Here is a 17,707-nt window from a genome sequence, read left to right on the forward strand (position 1 = left end):
TCTTTTATAAACTGTTAAAATTATTACAATTGTATGAAAGTATTTCTAGTTTTCAAAAGTCATTTTAATTTGCTTTTTTTTTTATGTGACAAAATCAGGCGACAAAAATGCAAACTGTCCGCATAGTAATCGTTAAATTGACATAAACTACGTTTCCCAAAATACCAGAGTTGTTTTTGTCCTTCTCGACAGTAGTTGGGCGTGTGCGCTTTACAGATAACAAATGAGCTTGGCAACGGTGTTTACTACAGTCTTCAGGACTGCATTACCCACAATGCACTGCTCACCGTTGTCAAAAGTCTTGCTCTCTTGGGTCACTTATCGAACTCTGGCCGTGTCAGCCTGCGTACTTTCACTTATTTGACGGAATAATGCATTTTTCAGGCGCAGGCCTCGCGGAAATAGGGCACGGGCAGGGGCCCGGAGCAGGACCAGCGCCTGGAAGCTGCAATCCGCGTAAATTCAGCGAGAAAATCGCCCTGCACAATCAGCGACAGGCTGAAGACACAGCCGCTTTCCGAGAGGTTATGACGGACGTTACTTCCATCAGGGTGAGTCTAACTCAATACAGGACATGTCAGGCTCATTTACGACAGTTGTCATATATCTGGATTATTCTGTTATAAAGTGTTTGCAGCGGAAGGGAGTGCTTAAACTTTCAAATGTTATGTGCGTTATTAATGTCTGTTTTATTCATTCCTAACTGGACAGCTTTAGGTACAGTTATTTGCTTTTCTTGGGAGTGCGTTTTCAGAAACAAAAAAACAATTAGAAAGTAAAAAAACAAAACAACAAAAACTGTAAAAAAAAAAAAAAAACACCAACAACAACTGTAAGCACTCTCTTTGTCCCCATTAACATTGTTTTCCCCAGTTAAATGAGCATATGTATTCACACGTGCTTACCTTTTTAAAAATATTAATAGCAATAAAATTGTGTATTTTATTACTGGACTGAATTTTAACTGGATGACCAACTACTCACTTGGTCCATACGATTCAACAAAGTTGCAAACAATAAAATAACAATTACATCAGGCAGTTGTGGGGGAAAATAAATAATAATCCATATTTAAATGCATATATTTTTGTACTTTTACTCTGCAATTGTATAATGTGAATCAATTAGTTACTTATTAAAAATAGGGCTCTGTTTACATGTGATCATGACTTGTATGAGACAGAAATCTTCATAATACATAACAACAGACCCTTGACATATTTTATGTACTAAATATGGTAGTTGTAACTGAATTATTATGTTTTATGGAGCTTGGACACAGACATCTGAATTAAACAGTTCTGGCCATGTAACTGTTTACAACAGCTGTTTAAAAAGATGTTCACATGAAAATAAGACAGTATGAACTTCCATATACATTTTTTAGACCCTTCAAAATCAGAAGTACATGACAGATGTGTTGGGATTAAATTGGATTGAATGGATTTAGGAAGTATTTTACCATCTGTATATGGACTTGTGATTCAGCAGGTCAACGTGGATTATGTCAATGCGCATAAATAGCTTTGCCAGTCACTCATCTAGGGTCTGTTTCTCATCAGTTTTGCAGACGGAGGGGTCTGTAAATCTCAGGTACAATGTCTGTTTTAAATAATATTGAAACAGGCATTTGTTCCCCTGAGGGTAAAGCAGTCTGGGAGAGAGTGGGACAAGATTTGCGTTTAACTCAGTGTTGGATGGCTTTTATTGTTACTATTATTGAGGTTGCATTCCCTCCTCAGGTTCAGGCTGAGAGAATCCAGCAAACCAGAGGCTTGGTCCCGTACTATGGAGGATCGCTGCCAAATGTCAATCAGATTTCAAGATGCTCCACAGAGACCCAGGTGTGGGATTTTGATTGTATTTTCAGTATTATTATCCTATCCTTTTAAATATAGGAGAAAACTAAAAATATGTTTTTTTTTTAAATGTCAGGTCTTTTTATTTGAATTAATTTAATTTGATTTGCTTTTCTTATATTTACAGCACCCAAGTTATCTCACCCAGCAGCTCCTAGAGGCAGATGAAGAGTACAGAGACGTCCAGCCCAGTCCCCTTGGCAGACTGCACAGGAGACATGTATCCTCACTTTAAAAATGGCTGATAGTCTTACAGATTCATGTTCATAGTAGTATGAAAGGAATATTGCAACTCCACAACTCTAATCTTTATAATCGTGGTGCTTTAGTCTTGTTTTGTACTTGTAACTGGCGTTGGTTAATAAATGTGTGCACAAACAATGATTGTATATAAAGAACAGTTATGTTTAATAATGAAAAGTTTTGCCATTAAAAAAAAGTATGATTTGATGATTTGCAGGGCAGGAAAAGTTTTTTTCTTGGTATGCTTTGCATTTAACTTGATTATAATCTTTTTTTGGAAGCATTACAGTAGTAAGTACGCTACTGATCAATTGTTCGTGGTTAGTATGATTTTTTTTTTATAAAGAAATTAATACTTTTATTCAGCAAGGACACATTTAATTGATCTGTAAAGACCTTTAATTAACCTTCAAATAAATCCTGTTCTTTTGAACTTTCTATTCATCAAAGAATCCTAAAAAAAAAAGTCTCAGTTTCCACAAAAGTATTAAGCAGCACAACGTTTGATACTGATCAATGTTGATAATAATAAGAAATGTTTCTTGAACCCCAGACACTGAAGACTGGAGTAATGGCTGTTGAAAATTCAGCTTTCCATCTCAGGAATAAATGACATTTTAAAGATATTAAAATAGAAAACAGTTATTTGTAGTAATTGTAATAATATTTCACAATATTACTGTTCTTACTATGTTTTCCAAAAAATTTTATCCAACTATGGTGAGCATTAAAGATGTCTTTCCAAAAAAAGAAAAAAACATATTCTTACTAACCCTAAACCTTTCAAATCTAATAATCAATAATCGAATAAATGACTTTTAAAATGCTTACACCGTAATTATGAACAGTTGTAGAATTCATGAAAATTTGTTGGTTGAAGCCAAAATGCTTAACTTAAGCCTTAACTTCATTTTACAGTTTGATAGTGCTCCCTATCTCTCTACCCACCTCTCTCCTCCTCGAGGTTCTACCTGGAGAAGGTACGATTATAAATAAAGTGTTCTCAAATCTACCGCAATCACCACATTACATTTAGGTGCTAAACAATCATGTCATTTTCATAATGAAGTCACTGTCAGATGTAATGATGAACTCCCTGAGCTTTTGTTTGTGCCAGTACTTTAATTAAGTGTTGCTTGTGTCCAAGCAGAAACTGGTCCAGTTGTTCTGCCACTGAGAAGAGCCAGATGGTCTGTCTTCCTCTGACAGCTCTTAATAGGTAAACACAGAACTCATGAGTATTCAGACTGCTGATCCGAGATCAGCTCTTGTGCATATTCAATCATTTTATTTATCGAGCCAATTGATCTCCCTAATTGGGGAGGAACATTCTTATTCTGGAAGATTTAGAGTCACCCTGTTTTCACCCATTTCTAATTCTGTCCATCCTCACAGAACCAACTCTGACTCAGCCCTCCATACCAGTGTGCGAAACACCCAGTTGCATGGCCACCCGAAATCTGTCCAAAATCTGAACCATATATCTAGACACCGTGGTGAGTTGATTCTGAGTTTTAATAAACAATGTTTCAGTTTCGATGCTGAATTTTAATAAATAGGTATAAATCGCATTTTCAAATATGTTAAAAAAGAAAACAGTTAATTAAAATTGTAACAATATTTCCCAATATTACTGTTTTTACAGTATTTTTGATTAAATCAGTGCCTCGGTGAGCATAAGAGACTTCTTTGAAAAACATTTACAAAATCTTACTGACCCCAAACTTTTGAACGGTAGTATAAGTGCAGGCAAACAGTTAATGTAAAGATTGTTTCATATTTTAACATAACATGAAAATATTAGTATTTTGTCTTAAATTACATGCTTATTTTAAATTAAACTGATTCTTTAAGGGTTTGCACATCCAGCACCACTAATTGAAGAAAATATTCAAGAGGAGACACAATCTCCCAAACTAAAGAAGGTATTTATTCTGCCTCATCCATATAACACTGATAAATTGTTGTTAAACAATTTATTTGAGAAAGCAAGGCTCATTATCTCATCTGTGCCTTCTTTCGTAGTTATCCTCAATAGCATCATCAGGATATGAAACACCTGTTGTTCAGTAAGTTCCTTTTCAGTCCTAGTCATTGAGCTATCTCAGTTTTTCTTCTTTAAACAATCTTTGTTTGCTGTCTCTCCAGCAACTTCCCATTGCCTGATCAGCAGATATCATCCCTCTCTGTCCCGTCAGCCCTCAGTACGAGTGGCTCTCTTCCAGATCTATCCAGCCTCCACCTGCCTTCTCCTCTTCATGTAGGCCAGGATTCTGAGCCCCACAGTGGTGCGGAACAATTGAGCAATGCATCCACGTACCCTGACGTTATGGCTGGCTTTAACTTACCAGGTGTGTTTCAGGATCCAGCATTGTTTGAATTACATTAATGCAGAAGGCTTTCTCTTTTTGATGCTTAGTACCCCCAAATATGATAATCACTTTCCAGTGGACTTTCCATCCTAAAATATAAAAGCTGCTGTGTATTTTCATGTATAAAGATTTATTTGTACTGTAAAAAAAATAAAATTTCTTTGTACTAAAGCCAAAGAAATGTAAATATTAATTGAAAAATATTTACATTGTATTAAAAATCTTGTTGGATTGAAACATTTTTATTTGCAAATAATAAAATAATATTTTAGTTTATAATGTAAGGTTTTAATATAATATAATACATCACACATGTAATAATGCGTGTAATATTTTTTACACAATTTGGATGCAAATTTTAACATGAACTTTTGCAGTCTCTGGATCAGTGTTATTGTTTACTAAAACAATTTATTTTTTGTAAATTTAATATAAAATAAATTAAAATGAAATAAATTCAATTAAAATATAATTATTACATAAAAGCTTAAACTTAAAAACTGAAATGAAAATGAAACAGGAATTAAATCTAAATAGAAATAAAAAAAACAAAAAAAATGACAAATGCACATAACAAAATTACTAAAGCAAATTAAAGAATTAAAACGTAAAATATAAAGGTAAAAGTTCATTCAAAAAGTTAATAAATATTATATAATAGTATATTAAAAATACTAAAATAACACTGCCCTGGACCCCAGTTTGAAAACTCCTGCATTAATGCAAAATGCTTACAAATTGGTAAATGACTGATATATGGACCAGACCAATAAATCAGCCAATATTTGTGATTTTGAGTAAATTATTTTTTATAATTATTATAATTATTTGAGTAGTTTGTGTAAAACTAGTGTTTAATTTAAATTCGCCAAGTTTGTATTATTAGTGTACTACAAATGTCTGAGACCACATTGAAAATCTGGAATTCAAAATATAATTTAAACTTGGAAATAAGTTTTAGCGTTTTAAAAGACATTATGGTGCAAATAAATTAGAAATATTAAAGTTTCCACACAATTTTGTCTTTTTAGGTCTGTCCTCATCTCTTCAGGCATCTTTAAGTAATCCTTTGCTCCAGTCTTCACTCAGCAATCCCAACATCCAGACCTGTCTGAGTAGCCACTCCCTGCCCAGCTCTCTCAGCTCCACTTCTTTGCGCCTGTCACTTAGCAACTCTTCCCTGCAGTCATCACTCAGCAACCAGTCCCTGCAGTCCTCACTTAGTAGCTCTTCACTGAGTAACCAGTCCATCCAATCATCTGCCAGCCGTTGCAGCCACAGCAGCAGTGGAATGGGCGGATCTCGCTCTTGCTCCTCTTCTTCTCTCTCTGGTTCTCCACATGTAACTGGCCACACCCATGCCGCCACATCACGAAAGAGAGCCCAGCTCAGCCCACTCATTGTGCCCAGTGGAGGAGAGTCCCGCTGGCAGCATCCAAAGCAGTTCTCACCCACAGTGTCTCCAACCATGTCTTCTGTATCCCAGGCAAGATATGAAAATTTTTGATAATCACAGGGTTTCTGCAGGTTCATCAAAAGTTTTAATTTCATAAATTCACTTACTAATTTAATTAAAGGCCTTCGAAAGTTTTAGTATAAAATAATTTACTATATATAATGAGTCATGACACAAACCAAGGCAGAAAAAATATAAAATGTATAAATAATTATTATATATATTTGAATTAGCTTTTATTTTTTATTTTAATTTTATTTCAGTTTTAGTTATGTTTTTTTTTATATTTCTATTTATCATTCATTTATTTTTATTTCAGTCTTAGTAACTTAGTACTAATTCAGTTAGTTACCAAGGCAACATTTCTAATTTTCTCAGATTTTATTTATCTAATATTTTATTTTAATTTAGCCTTATTTAAATGACTAAATATGATTTAGTACCCTGCTTTAAACCCTGCAGTCTGTCAATAAGATTTTTGATTGGCTTCATAAGGTCATGCATTTCATTCCATCAAACATGCAGATACCCCGAATCAACTGAGAACTTTCAGAAAGACCAAAGATTTTATTTTATTACTTTTTCAATATTATTCAGGTTCTAATGTGCACTGAATATTTCACACAGGGTGCTCTCCTCAACAAAGTTCTGAAGGAGACAAAGCCACCAGCGTATCCCTGCACTCAGCATCTCAGATCCGCTCCTCCACTGTCCCATCAGTCAATGCGGCAGTATTTCCAGCCAGAGGCACAGCATCAGTCAATCCCTGAGATAGAACAATGGAGTCAAGATGAACACCAGTCACAACATCAACAAACACACAGTCAGACACAACAACACCATATTCACAAACACAGTCGGCCCCTGCAGCATCATTCACAACCACACTCTAAATATCATCAGCAATTACTGTATCATTGCCAGACTCACCAACCACACATCTCGCTGCAAGCGCTTACCCAACAGCAGCAACAACAGCATCAACTGTACACACAGTTCCAGCCTCATCAGATACCCGAGGAGCAGTACCAGTGTCCGGACCAGTGGCAGATGCCATGCCAAGAGGGCCAGTACCAAAATCAACAGCTACATCAACCTATAACTTTCACCTCTCCAGGTCAAGAGAAAAACTGGAAACATATAACAGGCCCACATGGCTTGCAACATGCTCAAATGAAACGTAGACACTCTATGCAGACTACAGAAGAACCAAAACCACTATCTAAGGTTGCTATCCATGAGAGTCAAGGAAAGGGACTGAAGGTCCCTCATTATAGGGAAAGTGAAGTAACTGTAGAAAATCCAGGTTTACAGGATAAAGGTTTTGAACTAAACAAGGTGAGCTCTGTTTGCATTCGAGTATGTAAGCCAGACTTAATGATTATAATCATAATAATAAACACTTTTTTTGTTACAGGAATCATATGTTGGCTTACATCTTACCCCTAGTCAGGCAAAGGCCCTTTCCCAGCAGGTACATTGTTTGTTTCATGAGTCATCAGTTTAGATTGCACATGTCTTGGCCATATGGTCTGATGCTGTGCAGAGCCTCTGCATTTATGACTGACTTTGATGATGTTTATCCTCTGTGCAGCTTGGAGTGCTTCAGAAAGAGCCTCTAGGTGGCAGTAGAGTGTCAGATCTTAACTGTGAAGCTGCAGAAAGCGAGGAGCCGCTGCTACAGAGTCAAAGCTACAGTGCTGGAGAGACACAAAATGTGTTCAACATCAACTTATCTGGTGAGATATGTATCAGCAGCCAGTTTAACCCTGTAAAGCCTGACATATGAAACAATAGTCTGAAAAGTCCATGTATTTAATTGGAACAGTTTATTTAAGCTTTAGACCAATAAAAAAAATAAAATAATAGTTATATATATATATGTGACCCTGGGCCACAAAACCAGTCTTAAGTCGCGGGGTATATTCGTAGCAATAGCCAAAAATACATTGCATAGGTCAAAATTATAGATTTTTCTTTTATGCCCAAAATCATTAGGATATTAAGTAAAGATCATGTTCCATGAAGAATCAAAGCTACAGTGCTGGAGAGACACAAAATGTGTTCAACATCAACTTATCTGGTGAGATATGTATCAGCAGCCAGTTTAACCCTGTAAAGCCGGACATATGAAACAATAGTCTGAAAAGTCCATGTATTTAATTGGAACAGTTTATTTAAGCTTTAGACCAATAAAAAAAAAAAAAATAATAGTTATATATATATATGTGACCCTGGGCCACAAAACCAGTCTTAAGTCGCGGGGTATATTCGTAGCAATAGCCAAAAATACATTGCATAGGTCAAAATTATAGATTTTTCTTTTATGCCCAAAATCATTAGGATATTAAGTAAAGATCATGTTCCATGAAGATATTTTGTAAATTTCCTACCGTAAATATATTAAAACTTAATTTTTGAAAGGCACACACGTCTTAATAAAAGGTCTAACAGCTGATAATGCATATCAGAGCAAACACCAAGCCCTGAGGTCAAAAGAACTGCCTATAGAGCTCAGAAACAGGTTTGCATCAAGCCACACATCATTCTATTGAAGGGTCACAGAAGCATGTAGTCTCTGTTACTCTTAATGGAAGAAGTTTGAAACAACCAGGACTCTTCCTAGAGCTGGCCAAACTGAGCAATTGATGGAGAAGGACTTTGGTTAGTGTGGTGACCAAGAACCTGATGGTCACTCTACTTGATCATATGTGGAGATAGGAGAAATCTACAAAAGGACAAACATCGCTGCAACACTCCACCGATCCAGTCTTTATGGTGTTGTAAAACAAGATTCTCTGGTCTGATGAACCTCAATTCTAAGCATCATGTTTGAAGGATACCAGCTCTGCTCATCACCTGCAGAGTACCATCCCAAAAGTAAAGTGTTCTGGTAGCAGCCTCATGCTGTGGGGCTGTTTTTCAGCAGCAGGGACTCAGGGACTCGTTAAGAGTAGAAGAAACGCTCAGTGCAGCAAAATATAGAGATAGCCTTAATAAAAACCTAGTCCAGAGCATTCAGAACCTCAGACTGGGCAGAAGGTTCACCTTCCAACAGGACAATGACCCTAAGCACACAGCAAGAGTGGCTTATAGACAACTCTGTGTATGTCCTTGAGTGGCCCAGCCACAGCCTGGGATTGAACCCTTTCAAATATTTCTGGAGAAACCTGAAAATGTGCATCTGCCCCATCCAACCTAACAGAGCTTGAGAGGTGAACAGGTGAGGTGAAGAATGGCAGATAATTGCAAAATGATGATGAGCAAAGCTTGTCGCATCAAACAAAAGAAGACTTGAGGCTGCAAAGGCGCTTCAGCTAAATATTTAGTTAAGGGTATGAATGCTTATGCAATGTACTTATTTCAGTTTTTTATTTTTAATAAATTTACGAAGTTGTGACAAATCTGTGTTTGCTTTGTCAGTATGGTGTATGGAGTGTAGATTGATGTGGGGAAAAAATAATTTAAAGAAGTTTATCGTAAGGCAGCAACATAACAAAATGTAAAAAATCATAATGAAGGGGTATGAATACTTTCGCAAGGTACTGTATATTCTGTCATATTACATCATTTTGGCACTGTTTGCATTACCGGCATGAACAATGACAAATCACATGGTTTCTTTAGAAAAGGTGAGCTAGGATTTTTCTAAGCAATCCAGCTTGCAATTTTCATAAAAAGGTGGAAAAAAACAGTGAGTCTCCACATATATATACAAGAATTAGAGACTTGGGGTGGGAATTTTTTCACTTTGGTCAGTAAGTCCTAGTAATGTCAATGCCCTAATACTAACATCCTGGCAGCCAATTAGTAACCATATCTTAACAACAGAACATACCCTTTTATATTTATTCATGATCTCATTCCAACCAAATTCAGAGTAAATTGTCATATTTCGATTAGATTTTCCAAGAAAAACACCATACAGCTCATCAATGCCTCCTTAAGCCTCAAAATAGCTTAAATAGAATATTTTTCTTTTTTGATCTTCCACGAAAGAAGATAAACCCTGACCTCTTCAAAGAGGTTCTGAAGCCTCTTAAGATTACCTAGCTCGCCACTAAAACTCAATCAAAGAAGCTTTTGTCAGGCTGTAGTGTCTGGCGAGAGTGTGCGTGTGCCACAGTGACCTTTCTACAATAGCCACTGTTCAACAACGTGAACTTTGGAGCTTAACAGCAGCGAATATGACCAGTCCATTCTTAGGAGACAATTGCATTCTCTAGGAAAGCAAGAGCCTACTCTGCGGCCAACTATCAAATACATGAGTTTTTCTGGATTAAAGCAGTCTATCTGGCCATTGCGGGGTCATCAGCTTTAAGGAGACGGAGCATCGAAGACAAACAGCAGAGCCATTGTAAAATTCTTATGACATCAGAGCTATCACAACAAGTACGTAAATAAGTCATTTATTTCTATAGCACCTCTCTAGAGCAACCGTTACAGTGCTTTACATCCAAGATTAAAGAGAACAATAAAAAAATATATATATTTAAAAAGCAAATTTATACAAGTAGGTTTTAGCAACTTTTTTAAAGTGTCCACAGTCCACAGATCTGAGATTCTTCCAACAGGACAATGACCCTAAGCACACAGCAAGAGTGGCTTATAGACAACTCTGTGTATGTCCTTGAGTGGCCCAGCCACAGCCTGGGATTGAACCCTTTCAAATATTTCTGGAGAAACCTGAAAATGTGCATCTGCCCCATCCAACCTAACAGAGCTTGAGAGGTGAACAGGTGAGGTGAAGAATGGCAGATAATTGCAAAATGATGATGAGCAAAGCTTGTCGCATCAAACAAAAGAAGACTTGAGGCTGCAAAGGCGCTTCAGCTAAATATTTAGTTAAGGGTATGAATACTTATGCAATGTACTTATTTCAGTTTTTTATTTTTAATAAATTTACGAAGTTGTGACAAATCTGTGTTTGCTTTGTCAGTATGGTGTATGGAGTGTAGATTGATGTGGGGAAAAAAGAATTTAAAGAAGTTTATCGTAAGGCAGCAACATAACAAAATGTAAAAAATCTAATAAAATGAAGGGGTATGAATACTTTCGCAAGGCACTGTGTGTGAAGTTTATCGTAAGGCAGCAACATAACAAAATGTAAAAAATCAAATAAAATGAAGGGGTATGAATACTTTCGCAAGGCACTGTGTGTGTGTGTGTGTATATATATATATATATATATATATATAATATTCGATGCATCAGGGTCATATCGTATAATAGTAAGAAGATGGAGCTTATAGTTGAGGAAGAAATAAAAGTTTTATTCATAATAAAAAAACATATCTGGTCCTTGACAGGTCTTAAATTTAGGAAAATAAAACTTCAGATGAATAACAACACATGACATATTGCACTGTGTCATTGTTTATTTAACAAAAATACAGCCAAGATGGAAAAGCCACAAAAAGTGACAAAGTTAGGACACCCTTACTGTAAACATAGCATAGGAATTAAGAGGGTAAGTAACGGTCAGGCATTGCTAATCAAATACCTTTGATTAACTGATCATCAGCAAGTGTGAGCAACTCTATAAAAGCAGAAGTTTTGGCAGTTTCCTTCAGGTGTGTGTTAACACAATGCCAAAGAGGAAAGACATCAGCAATGACCAAGCAATTGTTGCTGCCATCAATCAGAGACGAGTAATATGGCCATTTCCAAACAATTTGAAGTCCATCATTCTACAGTGAGGAAGTTTATTCACAAGTGGAAGACATTCAAAACAGACACCAATCCTTCCAGAAGTGGACGTCCCAGGAAATTCACCCCAAGAACAGACCGTGTAACACTCAGAGAAATGGCAGACAACCCAAGAACTTCACTGCAGACTCTACAGGCCTCAGTTTACATGTTAAATGATAAAGTTCATGACAGTTCAATTAGAAAAATATGGGACAAGTATGGCATATTTGTAAGGCTTGCCAGAAGAAAACCTCTTCTCTCGAAAGAAACATGGCAGCACGGTTTAGGTTTGCAAAGTTGCATCTGAACAAACCATAAGACTTCTAGAACAATGTCCTTTGAACAGATGAGACCAAACTGGAGATGTTTGGCCATAATGCACAGTGCCATGTTTGGTAAAAAAAAAACTAAAGAGCATTTTAGCAAAAACACCTCATACCAAAAGTCACACATGCTGGTGGAGGGCTGATGATTTTGAGCTTGTCTTGTAGCCACAGGAACTGGGCACCTCACAGTCATTGAATCGACCATGAACTCCTCTGTATACCAACGTATTCTAGAGTCAAATTTGAGGCCATCCGTCCGACAGCTAAAATTGGGTCATGCAACAGGACAATGATCCCAAGCACACCAGCAAATCTACAACAGAACGGCTGAAAAGAAAAGAATCAAGGGGTTGCAGCAGTCCAGTCAAAGTCCAGACCTCATCCTGACTGAAATGCTGTGGTGAGAGCTGTGCATAAACAAATGCCCACAAACCTCAATAAACCTGAGCAACGTTGTAAAGAAGAGTGAGCCAAAACCTCTCCAGAACGATGTGAGAGACTGATAAAGTCATACAGAAAATTATTACTTCAAGTTATTGCTGCTAAAAGTGGATCTACAGGCAGTTGAATCATAGGGTGTCCTAACTTTGTCACACATGGCTTTTCCATCTTGGCTTTATTTTTTTTTTAAATAAACAATGACACGGTGTGATATGTCATGTGTTGTTGTTCATCTGAGGTTTTATTTTCTAAATTTTAAGACCTGCCAAGGACCATATAATGTTATATAATGTTCTGATACAGAACACCATGGAATTCAATAGGGTGTCCTAACTTTTTCACATGACCGTAAATATCAGATGTCACTCTATATATATCACAATAATTTCTAAGATGATATTTAAAGGCTTAGTTTTTTGATCAAAGCTTTGTAGTTTTTATTGTGGGGGCAAAACATATAATGTAATGCATTATAATGATAATTAAGAGATGCATATTACAAATAAACATTCCTCAAAAGTCTGAAGTATTATATTTGACACTCAAATTTTAGCATGATTTTTGATGTATGGATAATCAAATAAACCTAGGTTGCTTCAGTACAGTAAGTGTTTATCTCGAAATATCACGGACAATATAACAGTTATTCTTATGTTTAATTTATAAAAATCAGTAAAGATTTAACAGCAAAAAGACGTGTACCATGATGACCTGTTTTCAGAATTATACTAAAAGGACATTTACTTGCTAAAAAAGTATAAACTATTAATCAGACAACAGAAGGCATGTAGTAGAAAAACAGGTTGTGTAAAACAGGTTTGCGTATTAAATATGATACAGTAGGCTACAGTAGTAGCTGAGAGTGATACATTGTTTTATAGACTAAATTGTAGTGTATATAGCCTATATGTCTTGTCTTATATTTCATTTTAGATTCTCCTATCATTCACTTACATTTCTCACTAATTATTGTTTCTCCACCTTTTCAGACCCATCATCCTGGCTGGACCAGGACATATCAAGTCTGCAGGACTCTATTTTGGAGTTTGATCTAGAAACGTTTGGCCTGGACACTAACTTAGGTTGGCCATGAATGAATCATAAAAGTTGTTATGACATAAATGTTGTTATGACACATTTATTCAAACAAGTACCCTTTTTGCCAATGGAACTGAAATATAGTCCTTAGAGTCAACTTTATGTAATGTTAACTATAAACTGGCTTAAAGGTTCTTTAAGGGAACTAACATAAACATTTTATTTTAATAAATAGTTTTTGCACACAGAGGTCCTAAATAGCAGGTCTATGTGCCTTAATATGCATTTTTGGTTAAATGACATAAATGTTGTTATGACACATTTATTCAAACAAGTACCCTTTTTTGCCAATGGAACTGAAATATAGTCCTTAGAGTCAACTTTATGTAATGTTAACTATAAATTGGCTTAAAGGTTCTTTAAGGGAACTAACATAAACATTTTATTTTAATAAATAGTTTTTGCACACAGAGGTCCTAAATAGCAGGTCTATGTGCCTTAATATGCATTTTTGGTTATGTTTTATTATAAATATAATAAATAGATTGTTTATGTACAGATACATGAGGTGAAGTCATGTATGAGTTGTTTAGGAAATGTATGTTTTCACATTTCATAACAGAATAACTGGTATAATATGGAAATGTACGAAAATGTAAGAAAATATGGCTAGTTTAGGGCCAACTTGTTTAATTCATCAAAATGTTGTCTTGATGGTAAAATTAAGACGGTAAACATTTTTAAGATTTTACTATTTAACATTTAGATCAAAGCTAATTATGTAGAACTCAGACTTTCAGATTTCATATCCATTTGTTTGCATGTTCTAGTCTTTTGTTATAATGTGACTGGGGTCATTTTTGTGACTTCTTGTAACTGACTGTTGACACTTGGCTTTTAATTTCTATATCTTCATTTTGTTGCAGTTTCATCTTTCATAATGTTTCATAATGCAGTTTTATGATATTTTCATATTCATTTTGTTTTATCACTCTCTGGTAGAGGCCATGTTGTTTTTCAGTATTTGTCTTCAGTGTAAAATCAAAAATATTTTCAGTGTGCATATTGGAATGCATTTACATTTTTGACAGAATTAATAACATATGTACAGAAACACCATCTGTAAATTCCAGAAGTATTGCAATTAAAAAGTGGACTAATACCTCTAAGCGTACTTTTTCAAATATTGTTACTATTAAGTTTAGGACTGATTTACCAGTTTACACCAGGCCCGGCCTCACATAAAAAAAAAGCCATATTTATTATGTCTTTGTGTAGAAATTTGCATTTTGTGCCTCTTTACCTCATACGGAGTCCTTGGATCATCTAATTAAAGCCCAGTTTGTTTGTAGATTGTCAGATCCAATGTATATATTCCAGAATTCGTCATTCTTCAAGCCTATATTAATTTTTACAACAGCTTAAGAGTACACACTATATCCAGTGTACGTGAGGTTAAGAATTGTGCGATTGGTATGTGAATGAAATGCATGTCATATTTCCCCAAATACTGTTATGTTTTTGGCATTGGTTTATTAAGGCATACTCTTTACCACTGGATATGTGTAGGACTGTTTACATGTTTTTTTATGATTGTGCTGTTTGATAGCCTATGGAATTTTCTTGAAGTCTTTCAAAACATCCCAACAAATGGTAACAACTAAGATGTTTTGTAAGATGAAGGTAAGATTTGCCATTTTACTATACTCATAACTTTTTGAATTATTGAATTAATTATATAAATTTATATATATTTATTTTAGTATAAAAATAATGTTAAGTGTGGCGCTCAGCTGGGTAATAGGACTTCAAATCTAGCTAACCTCATTTCTAGATTCAATTCCTTCCTCATTTCCCCATCATTTTCTGTCACCCCTATACTTTCCTATGAAATAATTATTTGAAAAAGAGCTCAAAAGCATAATTCTAGCAACAACCGAAGAATTATTGCCTCACTTATCTTTCTCTTGCGGATTAAAACTCCCAATGTCTATTTCCCTCTCTTTTCTTTTCCTTCATGCCATTTGTATCTCCACAAACCTCTTATGATTATCTCACACCTCACATCTCTGTCTTTAAGCATCTTTCTATTATCCCATAGTGTAGTTGCTGATCCTTCTCAAAGTCATCAGGTCTCCCAGTGACAGAGCCACAGCTACCTTAAAGAGATAGTTCACCCAAAAATGAAAATTATGTAATAATTTACTCACCCTCAAAGTTATTCCAAACCTGTATGAGTGTCTTTCTTCTGCTGAACACAAAAGAAGTTGGTAGACAATGACGGTAGCCATTGACTTCCATAGTATTTTTTACTATGCTATGGACGTCAACAGCTACCGTCAACTGTTTGGTTCTCTCGTATTTAATCACCCTGGTGTGCTAAAAAATGTGAATAGGAATATATTATATACGTTATACATATACTATATTATTTACTAATATATTTTACTCAAGAATTTCTGTGTGGCCATTGTGTATTAGAGGAAAGTATTTATTTCATAATGTGACCTTTTTTTACATTTTTGAATGAAAGATCAAATGGATAAACAATGCAGATTTATTTTCACAGCCTTCTTTGTTCATATTTACCAAGGGTACCAACAATTCTGACCATGATTGTGTGTGTGTGTGTGTATACATGTATGTATGTGTATATATATATATACAGTGGGTACGGAAAGTATTCAGACCCCCTTAAATTTTTCACTCTTTGTTACATTGCAGCCATTTGCTAAAATCATTTAAGTAAATTTTTTTTCCTCATTAATGTACACACAGCACCCCATATTGACAGAAAAACACAGAATTGTTGACATTTTTGCAGATTTATTAAAAAAGAAAAACTGAAATATCACATGGTCCTAAGTATTCAGACCCTTTGCTGTGACACTCATATATTTAACTCAGGGGCTGTCCATTTCTTCTGATCAGCCTTGAGATGGTTCTACACCTTCATTCGAGTCCAGCTGTGTTTGATTATACTGATTGAACTTGATTAGGAAAGCCACACACCTGTCTATACAAGACCTTACAGCTCACAGTGCATGTCAGAACAAATGAGAATCATGAGGTCAAAGGAACCGCCTGAAGAGCTCAGATTTGTAGGTGACCAAATACTTATTTTACCGAGGAATTTACCAATTAATTCTTTAAAAATCCTACAATGTGATTTTCTGGATTTTTTTTCTCATTTTGTCTCTCATAGTTGAGGTATACCTATGATGAAAATTACAGGCCTCTCTCATCTTTTTAAGTGGGAGAACTTGCACAATTGGTGGCTGACTAAATACTTTTTTGCCCCGCTGTATATATATATATATTAGTGCTATCAAACGATTAATCACAATTAATTGCATCCAAAATCTAAGTTTTTCTTTACATATATGTGTGTACTGTGTATATTTATATATATATATATATACACACACATAGTACTGGACTGATCAGTCTATCAAAACCTGTATATGACTTGTGATTCTTCTCCTCTCTGATTCTTTCTTCTTTCCCTGTGCATAATAGAGTTAACAACATATAAGAGGCATGGAGAGAGCAGTGAATGAGTTCCTGAGTGTTAGGGTGGATTATCCTTGTGCCTGTATCCATTGTTAACTGGGCAGCCATAGAGCACCCTAATAGGATAAGGAGCGAGCGGAACAGTAGGTGATGCCTTTCTGATTCCTTTTCTCTGCTCCACTCGCTGATCTCTTCCTCTGACCTGAGGATGGCCAATCCTGCAAAACAAAACGGATATAATGAGGTTTACAAAAACTTTTTTGCTGCTCTTTTTCAGAATCCTTATGCATATTTTGGTGCTTTTATGCCTTCATGTTGATAAATAATGGTCCAAATGTCTTGAACATAATTAGATTACATAATTAGATGTGCTGAGCATTACGGTGTTATGCACATAATATGATGCAAGACGCTTTGCTGTTTTGATAATGCCATTTTATTAAAAGTGCCTTTTCACATCTGATTTTTCTACCTATTATATTGTGTAAGAAAACAATATAGAGTTGGGCCCAAAAAGTTTGAGACCACATTGAAAATATATGGGTTTCAAAATTGCATTCAAACTTGGAAATAAACTGAAAGTTGTATAGTTTAATAAATTAAAACAAAAAAAGTTATAATGTAAAATGAAAAAGGAATAAGATAATGTAAGAATTTTGCCATCACTCAAAATTTGATGCTGATAATATTATTTTCAAAAAGTTTGAGACCACATTGAAAATATATGGGTTTCAAAATTGCATTCAAACTTGGAAATAAACTGAAAGT

The 17,707-nt window shown here is 35.3% G+C and overlaps 1 protein-coding gene across 1 annotated transcript; it reads left to right on the plus strand.

The window, feature by feature from the left end:
• Positions 1–275: 275 nt before the first annotated feature.
• Positions 276–13,647, plus strand: LOC107591598 (CREB-regulated transcription coactivator 2-like). Its single transcript, XM_016280796.1, has 14 exons — positions 276–551; positions 1,743–1,844; positions 1,987–2,079; positions 3,021–3,082; positions 3,253–3,321; positions 3,498–3,598; positions 3,957–4,027; positions 4,128–4,171; positions 4,251–4,453; positions 5,506–5,960; positions 6,558–7,268; positions 7,348–7,404; positions 7,525–7,669; positions 13,378–13,647. Exons 1-14 carry the CDS (start codon positions 372–374, stop codon positions 13,479–13,481), a joined length of 2,397 nt encoding a protein of 798 aa, XP_016136282.1. The 5' UTR covers positions 276–371; the 3' UTR covers positions 13,482–13,647.
• Positions 13,648–17,707: the final 4,060 nt, after the last annotated feature.

The sequence above is a fragment of the Sinocyclocheilus grahami genome, unplaced genomic scaffold, assembly GCF_001515645.1.
Source record: "Sinocyclocheilus grahami isolate Dianchi unplaced genomic scaffold, SAMN03320097.WGS_v1.1 scaffold144.1, whole genome shotgun sequence".
In the NCBI taxonomy this organism is placed as follows: Eukaryota; Metazoa; Chordata; class Actinopteri; order Cypriniformes; family Cyprinidae; genus Sinocyclocheilus; species Sinocyclocheilus grahami.

Bases quoted from the DNA above. Each gene is read 5' to 3' on its own strand.
- LOC107591598 (XM_016280796.1), top strand. From the start codon at position 372: ATGCATTTTTCAGGCGCAGGCCTCGCGGAAATAGGGCACGGGCAGGGG. The intron at 4,172-4,250 runs GTAAGTTCCTTT...CTGTCTCTCCAG, and splicing joins TATGAAACACCTGTTGTTCA to CAACTTCCCATTGCCTGATC. The intron at 7,670-13,377 runs GTGAGATATGTA...CCACCTTTTCAG, and splicing joins GTTCAACATCAACTTATCTG to ACCCATCATCCTGGCTGGAC.